At 49.9% G+C, this 17,986-nt stretch overlaps 1 protein-coding gene across 6 annotated transcripts in view; it reads left to right on the top strand.

Moving 5' to 3' along the window:
• The window catches only part of LOC110309203 (disks large homolog 5), a 120,925-nt gene that overhangs the window by 41,315 nt on the left and 61,624 nt on the right, over positions 1–17,986 (top strand). For all 6 annotated transcript variants that reach the window (XM_029469074.2, XM_085828426.1, XM_085828425.1 and 3 more), the window contains exon 2: positions 9,354–9,422. In XM_029469074.2, the coding sequence (XP_029324934.1) occupies positions 9,354–9,422 (69 nt within the window). The remainder of the gene's footprint in view (positions 1–9,353; positions 9,423–17,986) is intronic.

Below are 17,986 nucleotides of genomic sequence, written 5' to 3'. Positions count from 1 at the left end.
CCTCCCCCTCCCTTTTCCCCCCTCCCCCTCCCTCTTTTCCCCCTTTCCCTCTCCCCCCTCCCCCTCCCTCTTTTCCCCCTTTCCCTCTCCCTCTCCCTCTCCCTCTCCCTCTCCCTCTCCCTCTCCCTCTCCCTCTCCCTCTCCCTCTCCCTCTCCCTCTCCCTCTCCCTCTCCCTCTCCCTCTCCCTCTCCCTCTCCCTCTCCCTCTCCCTCTCTCTCCCTCTCTCTCCCTCCTCACCCTCCTCTCCCTCTTCTTCTTCCTTTCTCCTTCACCCTCCCTGTACTAGCAGTTTAGGGGAACATCCTGAGTAGTCTTCTTACTTCCAGGCTTTTGTCTTCCTCTTTCCTGTTCACTTCAAAGCCTAGCCCGTGTCAATGCTGTCACCTCTTGCCTTCACTGCTCATGTGCTGGCACTGTCCAAGTGCACTGTCTGGCTCAGCTCCAGCTCCAGCTTCTGGTGCAGTTCCTCTTCCTCTTCCTCCTCTTTCTCCATCATCATCGTCGTCTCATGTAGCTCAGGCTGGCTTCAGACCTTGAATCCCCTGAGTACTAGGTTATAGACCCAGGCCACTCTCTGATATATGTGCTGCTGGGGATTGGACCCAGAGTCTTGTGTATGCCAGACAAGCACTGGTCTAGTTCAGTTACACCCTTGTCTGTTTGTAATTTTCCTTGTGTGCACATGTATGGGAGGAGGGGTTTTGTTTCGTGTTTTGAATAAGTATAGAAAAGAAAAGGGGTTACTAGAAGAGGGAGGGAAAAAAATGCAGAAATACATACACACTTTCCAGAGCTTTCTTGTTTTACTCCGAGGAGAGGTTTACATCCCCTGGGGCCTGTAAGGTCACCTGAACCTGCACTGTGACCTGCAGCTTACTCTATCCAGATTGTATAGGTCCTCTAACAAGCTGGCCCCAGGGCCTTTGCACTCTGCCCCTGCTTGGAACAGTCCTCTTCCAGCTGTCCTGCACTTCCCTTGGGGCTTTGCTTGGGTATGAGGTCTTTAGAGAGCCCTTCAGTATTCCTTTATTACATTCCCTCACTGCTCATCTGCCTCGTTGTCTGTTGTATCCCCATGAACTTCCAGCATTCCCTGGGTATGTGCATGCTAGTGTGTGAGTGAGTGTGTGCACGTGCACGCCAGCTGGAACACAGGTGTAGAGGTCAGAGGGCAACTTGAGGGAGTTGGTTCTCTCCAGCACGTGAGTCAGGCTTGATGGCAGATGCCTCTCTTTACCTTCCGAGCCATCTTGATGACCTTCTCTGAGCATTAGAGTGGGGACCATCTCCCAGTTTAGACATGGCCACCGTGGATAGTGCACCACTCCTTCTCTTCTGCTTTGATTGGCCGATGTCCACAGATAGGTGACAAAGAGGGCTAAAGTAGAAGGTAGGTTTGTTCCGCATGCAGCAGAGCAAAGGGAAGTCAGAGCTGGCCTGGAGCTGGCCAGGCGGTCAGAGCAGTGGACGGGCAGAGAAGCTTTTGTCTTCTTTTACCTTAGTTTAGTTACTCTTGCTGTTGCTGTGACAAAATATCCCGGCCACAGTGACATAAGGGAGGAAGGGTTTGTTTCGGTTCACAGTCTGAGGTAATAGTCCATAAGGGTGGGGAAATCACAGCAGCGAGAGTCTGAAATGGCTGGTCATCTTACCTCCAGAGTAACCACTGCATGTGCTCAGCTCAGTGTCCTCCTTTTCTCCCTCCACCTCGTCTTCTTATTGCTAAATACCTTATCCCAATTTTCTCCTTTCTTTACAGTTGAGGATCCAGCATAGGGAATGGTACTACCCATAGTGGGTAGATGGTCTCACCTCAATTAATGCCATCCAGATAATCTCCCACAGCTGTGTCCAGAGTGATACTTGAGAGTAACCATCATGTCTTCCTAGCCTGCAAGAATAGGCTTTTATTTAGACAAGGAGAGAAAGTTGTAATAGGTGGCACATGGGTCCTTCATAAAGGACTTCCTACCAGTGACTCTTCCAGGTCAAAGAAAAAACAAAACGAAAGAACAAAGGCTGGACACACTGCCTGAGCCAGTTCACAGGCCCTGACGTCTGTTTGTTGCCCCCTTGCAGGTATTACCTAAGCAAGCCGCTGAGATAGGTTCTGGAGAGCTTAATGAGTGCCCAGCTGTTCAAAGGCTGCTGCCATTCTGAACTCTTACTCATTGACTCCTTTTATCACGCAGTATTCTTCTTATTCAATAGGCAGGGAAGAATATGAGAGCAGCTGACTTAGGGCTACACAATGGAACACACAGTGGGCAGATCCCCAGCCACTTGACATCGTGAGATGAAGGAAGGCAGTGGAGTCTGTGGGACAGGCAGGCCAGAGACCCAGGGAGGTGTCCTCTTCTCTTGGTGGGCATGGGAGCCGAGACTAGTCTGGGTGCGGAGCTGGCCAAGGATCATCATTCTTTCTGTGAGGCTCCTGGAGCTCTAAGATAGTTTATTTCAAGACATTGATCATTATTAAACATTGATAATATGGACTGGAGCCTGGGGTGACTTGGCTGTCACTTCCCACCCGATGCAGGACACGGCAGTGGTGCTGTGGTTAAGACTAACCACAGTTGCAGGCCCTGGGCAGATGCAGCTGTAGTCATCACTAATGAATTCTTGACTTTCTACACCTGACCCATGACCTACTTCCCACACCCTGTGTGCCCCCATGCTCCCCCCTGCCCAACTGGGGCATAATGGTGGTCTACCCTCTTCTGGCCAAGTCTCAAGATCCTGCCTTGAACCTCTGGTATCTTTTGGGTGCAAATATGCCACCTATCCCAATCAAGAATGATGGCAGGAAACCAGGCTTGTGTTCACAGTGGAAGGAAGTATTACAGGGTGTCCTTACCTAGTGTTGATTGACAGCCTTACACCTTTCTCTTCACCTCCCACATAGAACTCAGCCTCTCTGAAAGGAGTTAGTGTTCCCAGGCACTTGCCTGTGGTGTCTGTCCTCAGCCTTCTGTTGGTGGGGGACCTTTCATCCAGATAAAAACAAACACCAAACATCCCATCCCTACCAGGCCAACTAGGAGCAAGCAGAAGGTTGTGTGTCTCCATTAATTCTGACTTTGCTTGCTTGCTTTTCTCCACTGTTTCATGTCATGGGTTCTAAATTGGAGAGGACTTAGAGAGGCAAGCCTGGCCTCTGAGTATCCTGGAGTCCTGTCTTCCAGATTCAACAGTACAGTACACAGCTTCAGGCACACTGTGTTCTTATTCCCCCCCCCTGCCCCAATGCCACTGCCCACCACACAGGGGCATGCTCCCATGGCCTGGGCAGTGGATGAACTGCCTCCCACCTTTGCAAGTTAGATTTGTAGTGCTTTTGATGACCCCAAAAGGGGAGAGATAAGCACCATTGCTTTGCTTATCCAAGCTGAAGGTACCTGCTCTCAGACTTTGCAAAGAACACTATAGTGTCACCTCTGAGGGTGGAAAACCTGAATCAAATCCTCATGTGCTAGCCCCGTTGTTTTGGATGGGTTGTGCACATAGAGGACAAATCAAGTGTGGTCTGAATCACCAGTTGCTGTGCACAGAGGTGGTCAGCATCTTTGCACCCTCACAGGAACCCCTAAGCTGTGTGGGACAGGTAGGGCTCCCTTGACTGACTGACATGCCTTAGTCTGTGTGTGCTGCATCCTGTGGCCACCTCTCTTGTTTGCTGAAATGCCTGAGCTTTGTCCGCCTACAGGGTTGGGTCTCAGTATGTACAGCCTGGAACAGGGGCTGCCCTCAGTACAGTGCTTTAGGTGACTTCCCTAGTCCAACACCACAGGAGGTGAGCAGCAAACAGACTCTCACCACCCGAATCGCCCTTATCTCCACAGTCAGGGAGGGAGAGAGGCTCGCCAGTGAGGACTGCTCCATGTTCTTTATTCTTCTCTAAGACGTTCTGCCTCTTTAGAGCCCCCAGAGCCCAGACTCACATGTGTAGAATATGTCCTCTTTGCCATTGGTAGCTCTACCTTAAACAAGTCAAATAACTGAGAGCTTCGGTTTTCTCCCCTGTAAAATGAACCTAATGAGAACTACAGGGTCACTGTGGGTGTTAACTGAAGCCATGTCTGCAATGTGACCCAAAGCATGCGCAGTCCTAGCACTTAGCAGACGGAAGACCCATTAACCGCTATCATCAACCATTAGAGAGTGCCGTGCAGTCTGCAGTCTCTTTATGGACTGTGACTTCATCACTGTCGCAGCCTTCCATTTAGGTATTGCCGGGTGGAGAAGGGCGGGGTAGGAAGGGCCTGCTGCAGGCTGGCTCACCAGAATCTAGTCTCAGCAGCTCGTGCTTGGGGCTGGCTCTGTTAGGTGTTTTAGACAATCTCTGTGGAACAATTCAGTTGATCCTCGCAGGATTTTCTCGAGGAAAGCATTCCCGTCATCCCCATATAGACACACAGAGAGCCTGAGGGTATGGGCAAGGTATGGGTGGATTGAGGAGATAAGCCCCTGGGAGCTCCAGTCACTCCATTCCCTTTGGCCTAGAGGCTCAGATGGGAAGGACTCTCTCTTAACCCTCCGAGCAGGCGTGCAGCCTCTGGAGCATCCCAGCCTGGTTCCTCTCACCTGACCCAGTGCCCTGAAGAGACACCTGTGAGTCTGGGAGTCATCAGACTTGTGGGTTGTAGTTCCTCAGGTGTGAGCGGGAGGAGGAGAGCAGGGTGGGGCAGGCATCTGCTGCTGATACCTGCTGTCTTGGGCCTTGGAACCCACTTGCCGGTGGTTGAGTGGTAGGGGCTAGCCTGTCTGCGGCTGTGCTGTCTCAGGATGCCTGGTGACCACAATTCCAGGTGACTGGAGGGGTGGGTGATGAGACACTCCCTGGCCTTGCAGGCTGCTGAAAGGGGCCCGGGAGTCTGGGTTGTTCTCTTATCACCAGAGTTCTGGAACTTCTTTTGAAGTCTTGGTGACCCAGGAGGACTGAGTCACACAGTAAACAGAATTAGCAGGCCTGAGCGCTTCTGAAGGATGTAGATTATGCTTGTGGGGGGGGGGGGGGTCAGTCACCATGTGTCTCTAGGTCAGCTGTCTCTCAGAGGTACCTACTTCCCCAGGGCTTCTGTGGAAACTTCCATCCACAGTCCCACTCTGGCTCGTCTCCCTGCTAGCCGTGCTTCCTGTCTTTGGTCCCTGCACTACTAGTCTGTGTCCACAAGTCCCTGGGCCTTCTTAGGAATGTGATGCCAGGTCCTCTCTTGATTTACCATTTAACCAGGTCCTCAAACAATTCCTCAGAGGGCAGACAACCCACATAGGTGACCGTCAAGCCATCTGAAGCTGACCTCAAGCTTGTCTTCTGTGGGAATGTCCAGTCTGCTTAGGATCTCACAGGCTGTGAGGGAAACTGGCTGTTCTACCGTGTCTGGTGGTCTGGGCTTCTGAGCCAAGCATGTTCCACCATCACAGAAGCTTTCTAGGGTGCCTTAGGCTTCAGTTACCAGCAGCAGAAATCCCTTCTGGGGATTTGGGAAATTGTCACATTCTTATGGCCATTGTAGACAGACAGGCTAGACAGGACATCTGAGTACACTGGGCTGAGGTGGGACTCTTGTAAAACCCCAGAGGGAGATGACACCAGACAATTGCCCCTCAGGAAGCTATCAGCTTCGAAAAGATACGGTATAGTTTGTGTGTGTGTGGGGGGGGGGGTTGGGGGAGGGGGCTACCTTTTCAGCCTTCTGCTAACAGTCCTGAGCACACAGGGCCTTAAAGACAATAGTTACGAAGACAAAACACTGCTCAGACAGTGTCTTCTTTGGGTCCTTTCCCCCTAATGACGTCCACGGCTCTAAGAACATCGTTAAAATCGGGCCTTGTTCAGTCTTAATCAGTTCACAGGCCAGGAACCCTGCCAGCTGCCTGTGCTGAGGGGCCAGGATGATGCCCAGAGATTCAAATAAAGATGTCACTCTGCCCCGGGGAAGGCCTCATACCCCAGTCAGGACTTTGGGGACAGGAAAGAGGAACAGAATGTATTGGTTGCAGAAATGTGAAATGTACTCCCCCAGCTAGGGAGGACACTAGGCGGGAGGAGAGAGTGCATCTGCCAAGCTTAATTAACAGTGGGAATTCGCCATGGGGAGGAGGAGGCGGTGTATGTGTGTGTGTGTGTGTGTGTGTGTGTGTGTGTGTGTGTGGTGATGGGGTGGGAGTGGGGGTGGGGGTGGGGGCAGGCTGCTTTACTGGAAGATGGGACAGTGCTGATGCCAGTAAGAGAAAGAAGCAAGCCTTCCATTCTGGCAGTGGCATTTCCAGGGCACAGGCAGAAGTGCCAGGCTGGGTTGAGTTGAGCACAGATTTGTGGGGGTGTGACTGGGAGCATATATTTGTGCCTGCTTTCCCAAGTAGGTGTCTTTTCAAAAACAATCCACCATATAGCAGCTGGCCAGCCTTCCTGATCCCATAGAGAAGAGGAACTACAGCTGTCTGCGATGTGGCTGTGCTTGACTTCAAGGGTGCCAACCATAAAAGAGAGGACTTACAATTTGCATATAAGTAATGTTGTACAGATCGATTAGCTTGTGTTTATGCACCATGTGCATACACACCACTACCACCACCACCACCAACAACAACAACTAAAGAAAAAGAGAGCCAGGTATGGGAAGGAGAGTCATGGGGGAGAGGGTTGAAGGAGGAAATGGAAGGGTAATGATGTAACTCCATTATAATCTCAAAATAGAAAAAATTACTGAAAAAAGATGAGAATTGTAAGAAAGGATGGATATCACCTGCAGATGATGCTGATTAACTTGTAACTTATCTGTGTGTGTGTGTGTGTGTGTGTGTGCATTGAAGCATCCATCACATTGTACACTATACACATGTCTAATTAATATTCTAACTAAAAACCTTTGCAGTGTTCTCTTTCTGGTGCAAAAGTGCACAGATGTGAAATGCATAGCAAGACCCTGTTGTGAGGCTGGAAGTCCAGCTCAGTCGTCTAGCATGTACAGAGCTCTGCGTTCAGTCCCCAGCACTGCATAAACAGGGTGTGACAGTGTACTTGGGAGACAGAGGCAGGAGGATCAGGGGTTCAAGGTCAGCTTCAGTCATGTACTTTTAAGCCAGTGGATACTAGGGTAGGTAGGACTTGAGATTCAGGAGCATGAACATGGCTGCTGCTGCTGCCGCTGCCGCCGCTGCCCCCGTTTCCCCCCCTCCTCCTCTTTCTCTTCCTCCTCCTCCTCCTCCTCCTCCTCTTCTTCTTCTTCTCCTCCTCCTCCTCCATCATCATCATCATCATCATCATCATGGAATTTCACAGATGGATGGAATATTTTTAGTTCTAGTGCAAATGATGTACAAATGGCCCTGTGACATTCCAGGGGAGCGCTAGGTCCCCCTGCTGCCTTCCCTCTGTGTATAGCATCATCACCTGCTGTGGAGATGCTAGAGGACACATTTCAGCCTAGGACTGTCCTGTTGGAACACTAGTTATCTACCCTGTTACTTCCAGACTCCTCAGCCGCCTGGAAACTTCAGTGTTGAGGCCACTGGTCCCTGTTGCTCACTGGCCTGTTCTTGCTCCTTGCTCTTGTTCCCAGCCCCCAACCCCCCACCCCCAGTGTATTTTGTCCATTTTTTTTTCCTCCCTCTTCATCTTGTCAGATAGGGAGGCCTGCCAAGTCCCTGGCAGGCCTTTGTATTGGAGCCCCCTGATCTTCCTTGGGGAATCTTGCCCTTACTCAGTCTCCTCTGTCTGGGGGTCAGGGTGTCCTTTGCCCCCATGGAGGTTTCCTCACTATGACGCTACAGCTGCCCCAAGTCTCCTTCCTCATTTCCCTTCCTTGTTCACGCCCACCCCCACCACATTCCTCTCTCTCTACTTTTTTCCTTCTGAGAGTGTGTAGGTCTTGGGGAAGCAGGGAAGAGTTGAGGTGGAAGAGAATCTTTCACATCTGGCCCCTTCTGCCTCTGGGTAATTCTCAACAGAGCCCCAAGGCTTGTTCAGGGGCCCTACAGCAAAACCTTAGCTGTGCTCAGCCACCTGGTTCTAGGAACAAGACATTCCCCTTGGTGCTGTGTTGGGTAACCTGCCAGCCCTGCCTGGCATGCTTTTCTGCAGCCCACCGTGCAGTCTCCCAGAGGCTGGGATTGCTTTGTCGTCTTCTTTAACTTTACATCAGCCATGGATCAGAGAGCAATATGCACACTTGGTTTTCACATCAGTGTGACATGTCACTGATGCAAGGGGACAGGAGCTTGTGTGAGGCCCAGCCTCTTCCTCACATAGGGTGGACCCAGGATCCAGGAGGCCAGGTGCTTTGCTCGGTATGCCAAGTGCTGCTGACCCAGCATCTCAACACATAGCTTATTTATTCCTGAAGCTGGCAGGCTGCACCTAGTATTGAAAAATAGTTGAAAGCAAACCCTGATGGCAGTATGCACGCAGTAGCTGAACGATGTTGCAGGCCTGCACACCCCCTGCTCCTACCCTCTCCCCGGTGGGAATCCCATCAAACAAAATGTCTACTCTCAGTTTGGGCAGTGTTGTGATTGCTCTTCAGTTTCTAGGTAACTTCACTTTTTTATTATTAAAATTATTATTACATTTGTTCAGTGTGTGGGGGAGGCCTTACAAGTGTAATAGCATGTGGCTGGAGGTCAGAGGACAACTTGCAGAAGACAGTATTTTTTCCTTTTCACTTGTAGGACCTGGGGATTACTCAGGTCATCAAGTTTGGTGGCAAGCACTCTTTCCTTTTGAGCCATGTTTTTGACTATGCTTTTACTTTATTTATTTATTTATTTATTTATTTATTTATTTATTTATTTATGGTTTGTTTGTTTGTTTGAGCCAGAGTTTCTCTGTGTAGCCCAAGCTATCCTGGATCTTGCTCTGTAGACCAGGCTAGCCGCAAACTCAGAGATCCACCTACTTCTGCCTCCTGAGAGCTGGGATAAAAGGTGTGTGCCTCCACTACCTGGCTTACTAATTTATTTTTATTATTATTATTGTGTGTGTGTTTGGGTGTGCATGGGCATATGAGTGCATGTGTGTGTGTGTGTGTGTGTGTGTGTGTGTGTGTGTGTGTAGGTCACAGGATAACTTTGTGGAGTCAATTCTCTCCTCTCTGGGGTTGAAACTCAGATGGTCATGTGGGACAGAAGGCAGCTGGCAGCCTGGACTTCCCTCTACCAACTGCTCAGAGCAGCAGGGTGTGAGTGTGAAGAAAAAAGGTGGGCACAAGGTGCCAAGTCTGCCCACCACATCTCCCTCTTGATCTGGACTACAGGTTCCCAGGCCTGGTGTAGCAGGCTGACATAGCAGAGTGGGCTGTGGCAGAGTGGCCTGTCTGGTTAGTGACATTGGTTCCCTTTCTGTCCCCAGGGTCCACCTACAGCGTCCTGTCCATCATGCCCTCAGACTCGGAGAGCAGCAGCTCCCTCAGCAGTGTGGGTGAGTGCCTCCTTCCTGGGGACAGGGCTGTGGCTTGGATCTTGAGCAGGGATGGCCTGGGAGGAGGTCCCTGGCACGGGACAGCAGTCCTCTATCTGATTATGTGTGAAGTCCTCCTCTGGTGGTACAGTTCTCGTTTTCTTTTGTCAACAACAGTCCAGGTTGGGTATTAGAGAGGTGGGTGTGGGAGACACGTCTGCCTTCCTTCTCACTTCTTTAGGTGTGAGCAGTGAGTCTGTCCAGCCCTCCCCAAAGCTGCTTATTAAGCTTGACCTCTCCTACTTGTCCTCTGCAGTAGGAGTCATGTGCTGTCCTAGGAAAGAGGCTAGTCCATGCTGAAATGGATGTTTCCTGAGTCTAGAAGAGTGAGACCAGGCCTGACTCAGGTCTGTGTGCTGGCAAGAAGCCATATGATTTTCTAAGCTTCCCGAGCTTCTTGTGTGATCTTTGCCTTGAGTTGCACCCCTCTATTGGAAGCCCCGATGTTTTATATAACTGTGATATATGGACTCCTTTAGTGTGGCCTTGGAGTTTATGGACTTGAAGGAGCACAGGAGATCTTGGTCTAGTCACTGCGCTTCCCTGCTACAGAGAGATGGGAAAGGCGACATCCACAGAGGAAAGTACCATGACATAGTTTTCCGAACCAGCTAGAGCTGACATCCCTCTGTCAGTTCACGTTCTGTAGTGACAATTTTGGAATTTTGGTTTCTTTAAAAAACACAGAAATATTATAAGAATGCATTTTTGTCTTAATCCCAGGTATAGGGATATGGGGCTGCTTTGGACTGTCCACAGCAGCTGACTGTGATTTGTCTCATGCTCTGGAGAGGCATGGTGCTGCCAACTGGAGATAGTTTCTTCAATTGTGTGACATTTGGAATTCTAGGACCTTTTTGCGGGTACATAAATGCTAGGGCCCCATAGGTGGGGTTGGTTGGTCATTCAGAGGGATTGGTTGCAGTTTGTTAGTAGCTGTGCTCAAAAAAGAAATAAAATAAGAGAAAAATTTCTCTTCCTCTTCTATCCTTTTTTCTCTCCTATCAAGTGTAGGGGGGTGGGGAAACTGGGGGGGGGCGTAAATGGTAGGAAAAAGAACCCATAAAGTAGCAAAGACCAACTACAACTTTCTGAACTCTTTATAACCAGGTACTGTGTAGGGGGCACGGGGTGAGCCTTTGACTGCTGGATCTCAGAATAGAAACTAAAATAATCTCTTAGCATGGGAGAGCAGTATGGTTAGAGGTAAGCAGGAGCCAGGAATGGGCTCTGAGTGTATAGTGTAGTCTCACAGACTGGGATTTCAGCCATTGACATGTGTCTCACAAATCTCAGGGGTCAGAGTCCAAGATCAGAGACTTGGCAAGGTCTTGTGCTCTCAAGGGTTTGGGACAGAGTTTGTGGGCAGTTCTCATGGTTTCTTCATGAATTTCCCTGTCACCCTCCACTCCTCTTCTCCCTGTCTCTCTTTGTCTCTTTTTCCATGTACATGTGTTTGTGTGTGTGTCTTTGTGCGCATGCGCGCGCATGGGCTATGGACACTCTAATCACACCAGGTTCAAGACCTGTCTTGTCCACTGTGGCCTCAAGTTGCTCATCTGTAAAACACAGTTTCTAAATTTCACATTCTCCTTTTCCTGGATCAGGACTTCCACATCGGAAAAGAGCACTGCCACCTCATAGCTGTCATGGTGTCCATAATTCAGGAGGGAGGTTCCAGAATCTCGCATTACAGTTGGCCTATGGGTCTGGCTCTTCAGGACCAGGGCTGTCAGGATAAACAGGAAGATGTAGTGAGCCATTTGGAGGATGTAGTGAGCCATTTGTTTCCTCTGTCTTGCTGATCTGATCTCCAGTAACTCCTATAGACACATTCACATTGTCGTTCTGAGCTGGCAGTGACAGCTTTCCAAGGAACATATGTGATCTCGCAGGGCCTCCAGAGACAGACTCTGCTCCTGCACACATTTACTGCTCATGTCAGCAGTTTGAGAATGAGCAGGAAGGTGAATTTCTATTTTTCTGTGAGGGTCTCTATGTAGCACAGGCTGACTACAAACTCTTGGTTGGTCTTCCTGCTTCTGCTTCCTGAGTAGAGGGAGTCCAGGCATGAACCACCATGCCTAGCTCAGTGGGCTGAACTCGAAGGCAAGTTAGCCCTTGTGCTGGGGTCAGCAGTATCCCCAGATACTTTTTGAGAGTCATGAACAGGCTGAGAGCAAACCTTTGATGTTTGTCCTATCACGAGCTCAGCCTGCACTGGCTGTGCCCAGTTCTTTCACGCAAGAGCTGGTCGTATTCCTGTGGTCAATCTTCTCAAGCTCACAGGAACCAAGATTTGCTTTTCTTTCTCTTCTGTTCACAGCTGAACACCCACGCCCACTCCCTTAACCAGTAAGGAAATGTGTGACCTCATATAGTAGGCATGACTACGATCAGGCTGGGTACTTGAGGATGGGGCTTTGTGACCTCAAGCCTATGGCGAGCTGCCTACAACAGCAATTTAGCTGTCACAGCCAGACCTGACAGCACCCAGAGCGGTGAGGTCCAATATGGAGCTACTGCCAAGTGGCTCTTTACATATAAATGCCTTTAAATGTAGTGACATTTCTAGTTTCTCATTTACCCGAGTCACATGGAATTGATTCTGTAGCCACCTATGGCCAGGGGTTTCCATCTTGGATGTCACAGGTGACAATCCAGATGAACAAGACAACTAGTTCCTGTAATGGTTCCATATGATCAGAGATACCTTCCCCAGGAGCCCTGGGGAGGATCTTTTCTCATTGAGGGCAACAGTGTCACTGATGTGGCCCTGTGCCACATGCCTGGGTACTCACCAGGTGTCCAGGTTCCTGCCCATCTAATGATCAGAAACTCTGCGGTAGGGCTGACCATCTGCAGTTAGTCCATCATGCTTGGGTGAGAGGCGACATGTCTGTGATGGGCTACATTTAGTCCATTGAGGAGACCAGGCTAATTCTCCTCATGGCTAGACAGTTCTTGCTGGGCCAGTGCCTTCCAGTGAGAAGCAGAGCTTGCCATTGGCACACTGGGGTGGTGGTGCCCATAAGGCCAGATGGATACCCACTTTTATTTGGTCTTTCTATGTGTGTCTTAGGAAAGGTAAGAAAAGGTCCTTAGAATAGAGAGGTCACCTCCATTTTCCTGCTTCGTCTCCAGATGAAACAGCGGTGAAGGGCAAGCTGTATTCACCGAGGAGGCCTTGGTACGTTAAGACTGGAGGTAGAGCACTTTCAGTCTTGTTCTGAAGCAGTGTCGCTGCACTGTGATGAACACTCTGACCAAAAGCAGTTTGGGAGGAAAGGTTTATTTGGCTTACACTTCCAGGTAACTGAAAGTTCACCACAGAGGAGCTCAGGAACTGAAGCAGGAGCAGAGGCGGGAATTTCAGAGGAAGGCTGCTTCGAGGTTCCTTCCCTTCTGTTCCCGGCTAGCTTTCTCATACAGTCCAGGACTGCCTGCCCAAGGAATAGTTCTGTCCACAGTAGGGTGGGCCCTCCGATGTCAATCAGCAACAGAGACAGTTCCCCCACAGACATGACAGAGTCTAAGCAAGACAGTTCTTCGATTGAGAGTCCCTCTCCCAGGTGACTCTAGTCTAAGTGTCAAGTTAAATGAAAACTAACAAGTCTAAGTGTCTCATGTGTCCCAGGCTGGGTGTGAACTCGCTGTGTAGACAAAAACAATCTGGAATTTCTTACCTTCTTGTCACTATTTGATTCGTGCTAGGGCTTACATGTGTACCACACACATCTAGTGTATGCTAGCGGTGGGGCCAAATGCAGGGCTCCATACATGCTGGCGAGTGCTCTCCCGACTAGGCCAAAAAACCCCAGAATCATACAATGTAATCCAGGCTGGCAGTTATCTTGCCTCAACTTCCTAAATCCAGGATTGGGGTACCACACTCTGCCTAGGAGATTTTTGGTTTTTTTCTAGGTGCTTGAGGGTTTATTCTGGTTTCTTTGTCAGCATCATGGTAGCCACAGTGTCCTTCTGTTGGAGGCCTCTTGGGGGATAGCTTTTGTCAGCTTGTCACATGGCTTCTCTGAGGACCCCCATCCTATTGTCGGCTGTGCGGAAGAGCTTTCCTAGTGCACTCTTAGGCGTCTGACCAATTCTGCAGAAGTCTCTTGTTTCTCATCTTGAGAGCCGGGAGGAGACACTCATAGTCACTGTTTCGGAAGCCTTCAGCTCCCTGCAGATGGAAGTAGTGGGAGGATGCTCATGTACCAGAGAGATGGAGCCTTGGCTCGTGGGAAGGACTGGTGCAGTGGGATTTCCTTGTGTTCCAGGGAAGGTTCCTGGAAAGGGTAATGTGGCTTCTGTTGGGGGAGGAGCCAAGTCAGCAGGGAGGCAGGGAATAGTCCCTGTGATCTCAGTAGTTTCTTCCCCGACAGCCTTTAATCTATCTATCTATCTATCTATCTATCTATCTATCTATCTATCTATCTATCTATCCATCCATCCATCCATCCATCCATCTATCTTTTGAGACAGGGCCTCATATAGCTTAAGCTGGCCTTGAACTCATTATAAGATGACTTACAGTTGTGATCCTTCTGACGTGTCCACTTTAGTGCTAGGATCATACGTATGCTCTATGACACTGGTTTCTACAGTGATAGGACTGAACCCAGGGCCTTGTGTGTCCTAGGTGAGTTCACTACTAGTCGGCTATGTCCCCAGCCCCTGTACACACACACACACACACACACACACAAACACACACATGCACACACACACACACCCCTACCTTCTAGTGGTTCTGCTATAAAGCTTCATGACAGTCTATTGAATCCCAGGGAAGCCCTTGACATTCTTGCATTTTTGATGTTCTCTAGTCTTGTGGGAGCACCTTCTTGTCTTGCAGGAAGTGCTGTGCCTATAAAGATCACTTGAGCATGTTCACAAGGCCACACGTGAGAGAGGAGTGACAGAGTCGAACTCAGAGAGACCTGAGAGAGGCAGAAGGAAGCTGGTCTTCAGTCCCTGTGGAATATAGCAAGAAAGGCATGGTTCTGGGGAAGGCACAGTGTGTCTTGAAAAACAGACCCCAGTGGAGGATTCCAGAGCATTAGCGTGTCTGGCCAGAGAGCCAGCAAGTGGCAAGGCTCCAGCTGCTGTGCTGGGAGCTCTCTGCTTTCACTTACTTCAGGAAAAAGGCCAGCAGGAGGCACCTGCACGCTGAGGGGATTCCTTTAGGGATATAGTAAGTGTCTGATGCCAAAACTTTATAAAACAACCACTAGGAGGTAGGTGTGTGTGTGTGTGTGTTTGTGTGTGTGTGAGTATGTGAGTGTGTGTATGTGTGAGTGTGTGTATGTGTGTGTGTGTGTGAATATATATGTGTGCATGTCTGTGGGAGTCTGAGTGTGTTTGAGTGTGTTTGTGTGTGAGTGTGTTTGTGTTTGCTAGTTGTGTTCCCTTAGGCTTCTGAGTTGGCAGCTGTGTGTGGCATGCACTCTCTAGTACAGCTCAGGTGCTACAAGAAGAGCTTGCCCAGGAGAGGCAGAGGACCAGGTCCTTCTTACCAGCTCTGGGTGGTCCTGAGATGTCTGTAAGTCTGGTGTGGTGAGTCTGGTGCCTATGTTCTATCCCTGCTTGGTATCACTTTCAGCAGCCAGGGCCAAGAGCCATCAGGTCACCTGGGTGTCTCCCCCCCCCCCCCCCAGCTGACTACTTTTGGCTAGTGCTAGTTTTCTACTTGGCTTCTGACCCTACAGGCTCAATGAATCCGAAATCAAGCCTGCAGCCTGCAGTGAATAAACCTGAGGAAGCCCCAGGGTCACCTGGAGCATGGACTGAGGGATGAGGGAAACAGAAGCAAAGAGCCTACAGCCAGTTGTCTATCCCACTACCTCGCTGCACACTGATTCTCAGCCGTGTGTGGTGGCAGAGGAACTGGGGATTTGCAGGGCAGAGAAGAATGGGATCTGTTTTATTCCTTGCTCGCTCACTCCGTGCAGGGCTCACTCCGTGCAGGGCTCACTCCTGTGCATTGCTCACTCCTGTGCATTGCTCACTCCTGTGCATTGCTCACTCCCGTGCAGGGCTCACTCCCGAGTAGTGCTCACTCCCATGCAGGGCTCACTCCCATGCAGTGCTCACTCCCGTTGCAGGGCTCACTCCGTGCAGGGCTCACTCCCATGCAGGGCTCACTCCCGTGCAGGGCTCACTCCCGTTGCAGTGCTCACTCCCATGCATTGCTCACTCCCACTGCCACTCAAGGCAGCAGTGGCTGCATTTCCCACCACTCACACTCACAGCATGTGGCTATTGTATCCACAGTCCTGGGCCTGGTCTGATGCTCCTCTTGCTACTGAGGCTTATGTATTCTTGTTGGAGAATGATCAGCCGTGTAGGTTTGGGAGACTTGGGGTGACTATTGTGTGGTAGGGCTACATCACCCTTAGCTCATGCTTTCCACCTCTGGAAAGCATGGGAAAATTTTTATAAAAAAATCAAAATGAATACCTTTCTGTATGAATACACATGCATAGGTATAGGTGTGTGTGTAGAAGCCAGAGGATAACCTTTGGTATGATTCCTTCTACCTCCTTTGAGGCAAGGCCTCACTGGCCTGGAGCTTGCCTGTTAGTCTAGACCATCTGGCCAGCCAGCCCTAAGGATCTCTGCCTCTCCAGCACTGATATTATCTGTAGATGCCTGGCAGCTCTGCATGGCTTGTAGAGACTCAAACTCAGGTCTTCATGCTTGTTAAGAAAGTTGTGTCCTAGCCGGGCAGTGGTGGCGCACACCTTTAATCCCAGCACTTGGGAGGCAGAGGCAGGTGGATTTCTGAGTTCGAGGCCAGCCTGGTCTACAGAGAGAGTTCCAGGACAGTCAGGGCTATACAGAGAAACCCTGTCTCGAAAACAAAACAAAACAAAACAAAACAAAGAAAAGGAAGTTGTGTCCTGACTGAACTATCTTCCCAGGCCCGAGACTATTTCACTTAAATGGTGCTGGCGAGGATTTTCATACCACTTGGTTTACTTTAGAATTTCCTGGCTGAGCACATCTTGGACTTCATCTTGAGGTCTCTGCTAGGAATTGCTGTAGTCATCAGAGCTAACTCAGAAAGGTTGCTTCTTACTGGGGTTTGAGACCTGACCGACCTCACCTAGTTATGTTCCCCCTGTGCTTTTGTGTTTGGTATAGGTAATGGGGGAGACAGTGGGGTTGAAAGTGGAGTGTACCCAAGGAGTCTAGTCTCACTGGGAAGCAATGTAGCTTAAGACCTAGGTCTGAGCTGAGTCTGGGGCTAGGGGTAAGGACCCATGTGTTACTGTCTGTTTTGTGGGTATCAGGTGCTCATGGATAATGCTAAGATAACCCTGGTGGGCAGTTGGGGGACTGATGAGATGAGGATGGGGCGCAGTACAGACCCGAACACCTTGGCTGCATTCCTTAGAGTCAGTACCCACTTTGTGTCGGGTAGCCAGCTGGCTCAGGTCCTCCCACCTAGTCCCTGAGACCAGATGCTCTGGTCACAAAGATGGATGCCTTAGTAGCCCTGGATTGGAGTTGAAGGCCTGGGGGATTCCTAGACAGCCACTAGCCTTTAGTCCATGTTGGAAAACCAAAGAAGCTGGGATCTGATGTCAGCTAAGAACGGTTCTACCAGCAAGAAGCAAAGGCAGGCAGAAGGCAGCAACTTTGTACCACCACAGCCCCTTCCCCTACCTCTTTATATCAGAACTACAGTCCACAGTGGTGGGACAGGTCTTCTCTATTCAGCTGATCCTTCTTAGAAATGCTGTTTCAGACCCACTGAAAGGCATGTCTCTTAGTTTATTCCAGATTCAGTCACGTTCATAGTCAATTAGAATGAATATATTTTAGGAGTATTGGATTCAGGCGATTGGGGAATCTCCAGCTGGGATGCTAACATATCCTGGGATAAGAGCTTGAGGCTTCCACCTCATACCATGACAAATTCAGTCACCTCTGATCACATGGGACTCCCTGTCCTCCCTGGGGCCCCTGGAAGAGACAAGGCTCACTTTTCATTTAATTGACATTTGGTTTGTATGAGCCATCAGATAACAAGGATCAGAAGGGTTTGGTCAGGGCCTTACAGATAAATGGTGAATGTCATACTCTTCGAATGTCTGGTTCCACTGGGGAGACAAGTGCCACACCTCAGGGGTGAGTCACCTCCCCCTCCCCCAATGACGTTCACAAAATGAGACGGGTGTTTTGAGCTCCTCTGAACCAACTCCAGATCTCCAAGACTGAGGTGAGGTGTTAGGTGGACATGCTGATGGGGCTAACTGTAAAAGGGCCATGATCTAATTCTTATGGATAAAGTATTTTTTTGTCTTTGGGTTCTTACAGATCTGGTTAGATCTGGTTAGAGACAGCAGTTGCCCTTTGTAAAAAAGTAAGGCATTTATATGCTTCCGGTCCTGGGCATAGGTGATGAGGGTGTGGTGTGAGTTAACCACAGATACCTCAGGATTTACCTGCATCACATAAGCTGTGAACTGTCAGCATTCTCCAAGCCAGCATGCCTTGGCTGGGCTGGGCAGGTC

This window comes from Mus caroli, unplaced genomic scaffold (assembly GCF_978045245.1).
Source record: "Mus caroli unplaced genomic scaffold, Mus_caroli_1 scaffold_12, whole genome shotgun sequence".
Taxonomy (NCBI): domain Eukaryota; kingdom Metazoa; phylum Chordata; class Mammalia; order Rodentia; family Muridae; genus Mus; species Mus caroli.
Note: the sequence above shows the minus strand (reverse complement) of the source record. Positions and strands in the feature narration are given on the sequence as shown.